At 52.3% G+C, this 2,053-nt stretch overlaps 2 protein-coding genes across 2 annotated transcripts in view; both read right to left on the reverse strand.

Moving 5' to 3' along the window:
* Nucleotides 1-742, reverse strand: part of LOC118757150 — an 871-nt gene extending 129 nt beyond the window's left edge. The window contains exon 1 of the mRNA XM_036491889.1: nt 3-742. Coding sequence (XP_036347782.1) covers nt 3-722 — 720 coding nt within the window. The 5' untranslated portion in view covers nt 723-742. The remainder of the gene's footprint in view (nt 1-2) is intronic.
* Nucleotides 743-1,205: 463 nt separating this feature from the next.
* On the reverse strand, nt 1,206-1,907 carry LOC118757161. Its single transcript, XM_036491898.1, has one exon. It carries the CDS (start codon nt 1,905-1,907, stop codon nt 1,206-1,208), a length of 702 nt encoding a protein of 233 aa, XP_036347791.1.
* Between the last annotated feature and the right edge of the window lie 146 nt (nt 1,908-2,053).

Below are 2,053 nucleotides of genomic sequence, written 5' to 3' on the forward strand. Positions count from 1 at the left end.
GCATCTGGCAGCGTTACCCGAAAAAGAATCACATCATTGACTGGTCCCCAATAAAGCCCCAGAACCTTGGCATCAGTGTCGCCTAAGCCAAGTGTGCAGCTGGATGCCTCTGTACCAGATGTCGCCGGGAGTACATCCACATCGTTGGATTTCCACTTGCAAAGTCGAAAGTGGCCTTGTTGCAATATGGTGGAAAAGTCTCGCGCTAACGTGATTGCTTCATTTGGCGTATCAGCGCTATCCAGGAGATCATCCATATAAAAGTTGCGTAAGATACTGTCCCGTGCAGCTGCAGCTCGATTAGCATCAGGAACCACGATTTGGTTGTCAATGGCGCACTGGTTCAGAACACGAGCAGCGTTATAAGGGCTGCAAGCCATACCGTAGGTGACAGTCTTCAGTTGATACGCACGGAGCGGGTCATTGGGGCTTTCCCGCCAGAGGATCTGCTGCCAACATCGATGCCTGGGGTCCACTTCGATTTGCCGGAACATCTTCTCGATGTCAGCCGTGACAGCTACGCGGAATCGACGAAAGCGTAAGAGGATGTCAACTAGGGGATCTTGAACTGCCGGCCCAACCAGCTGAGTGTCGTTCAAGGAGACGCCATTGCTGGTCTTCGCCGAAGCGTTGAAGACCACACGGAATTTCGCGGTGACAGCATGGTGCGGTATAAAGTAGGCGTGGGATGGATCATCTCGTTGTAGCGTGATCTTCTCCATGTGGCCGAGCGTCTCGCCGTAGGAATCACCGAGTGCAGGCGCATCCGGAGAAAATGGGATCTGCACTATGTATCGGCCATTGCTCTTGCGTCGAAGTTATACTAGGCAAAATGTGCGCATCAAAACGGCACTCAAATTCTGCATCGTGATATGATCGCATCACCAGAGTCGTCTGTCCGCGCGAAGAAGTTGCCCTCTGCGAACCAATACCTTCTACCGTCAATGTGTAACGCCTTCTTTGGAGATTCAAACGCTTAAAAAATGGCTCCGTAATGAAGCTTACCTGTGAACCCATGTCACACAAGAGACGACACGATACTTCCTCTCCACACCCATTTACGATGGGCGCCTTGGCAGTGGCTAGTAGGACGATTCCTTCGGATTGCGCCAGGAGACACTGGACAGCATCCAGACGGGGCAGGACCTGAGCCGCAGTAGCGCTGGTTGATGGCGATTGTTGCTCGAGTACGGACACTGGTTGCGCTACTGAGCTGGTGTTTGTAAATGCTCGCCTTGCGGAGCTGCCTTACAAAGCATGGTGTTGTGTTTCTGCTTACAGTTGTCGCAATTCCCCGAGTTACAGTCACAGGCCGAGTGACCTGGTCCCAAGCAGTTGAAGCATAACGTTGCTTGGCGTACCCAGTGCAAACGTTGATCCAGACTTAATGCTCGAAATTGAGGGCATCTTGATATACGATGTGGCTCGGCGCATCTTGGGCAGGTCATTGCTGATCTCATGTTGGCGCTTGAAGATTTGGGCATCACCATATGTGACTGTGCGGTACGAAATGTTGCCGAGTGCCTGGGCGGTACGGTAGAGCTGCTCCTTAAAGTGTCGGCATAGGTCTCAATCTCCTCAAGCATTTTTGGCAGCTGCGGCAGAGTATCTGAATGACTCAGAACGGTCCAGTGCGTGACCGCCGATGTTGGTAATTTACGGAGAACAATAGGATAAACGATGGCGTCCCAATGGTCGGTGGCCAAGCCCATCACGCTAAGTGCACATAAGGTACTGCGTACTACATCGATTACATTCCGACCATTGCGTTGCGTAAGTGCTGGGTGTTCAGGCAAGTCCAACAACCAATTCACATGTGACTCAACCAAACGCCTGGGATTGTCGTACCTCCTCTTCAATTCCGCCCATAGTTGGTCGTAACCTCCAGTGTATACGCCGCCAACCATTGGCACCGCTTGCGCATCGACGCACTGCCTTAGCCGGCTGATTTTGTAAGTGTCACCAACCAATTTTCCTGTCGGCCATCGAACGTGGGGAGTTTGACGGGATCTAATCGGTGTTCACCTTGGCACCGGCTAGATGCAGAGTGCGC

This window comes from Rhagoletis pomonella, unplaced genomic scaffold (genome assembly GCF_013731165.1).
Source record: "Rhagoletis pomonella isolate Grant_MI unplaced genomic scaffold, Rhpom_1.0 Rhpom_scaffold_00002, whole genome shotgun sequence".
NCBI lineage: Eukaryota > Metazoa > Arthropoda > Insecta > Diptera > Tephritidae > Rhagoletis > Rhagoletis pomonella.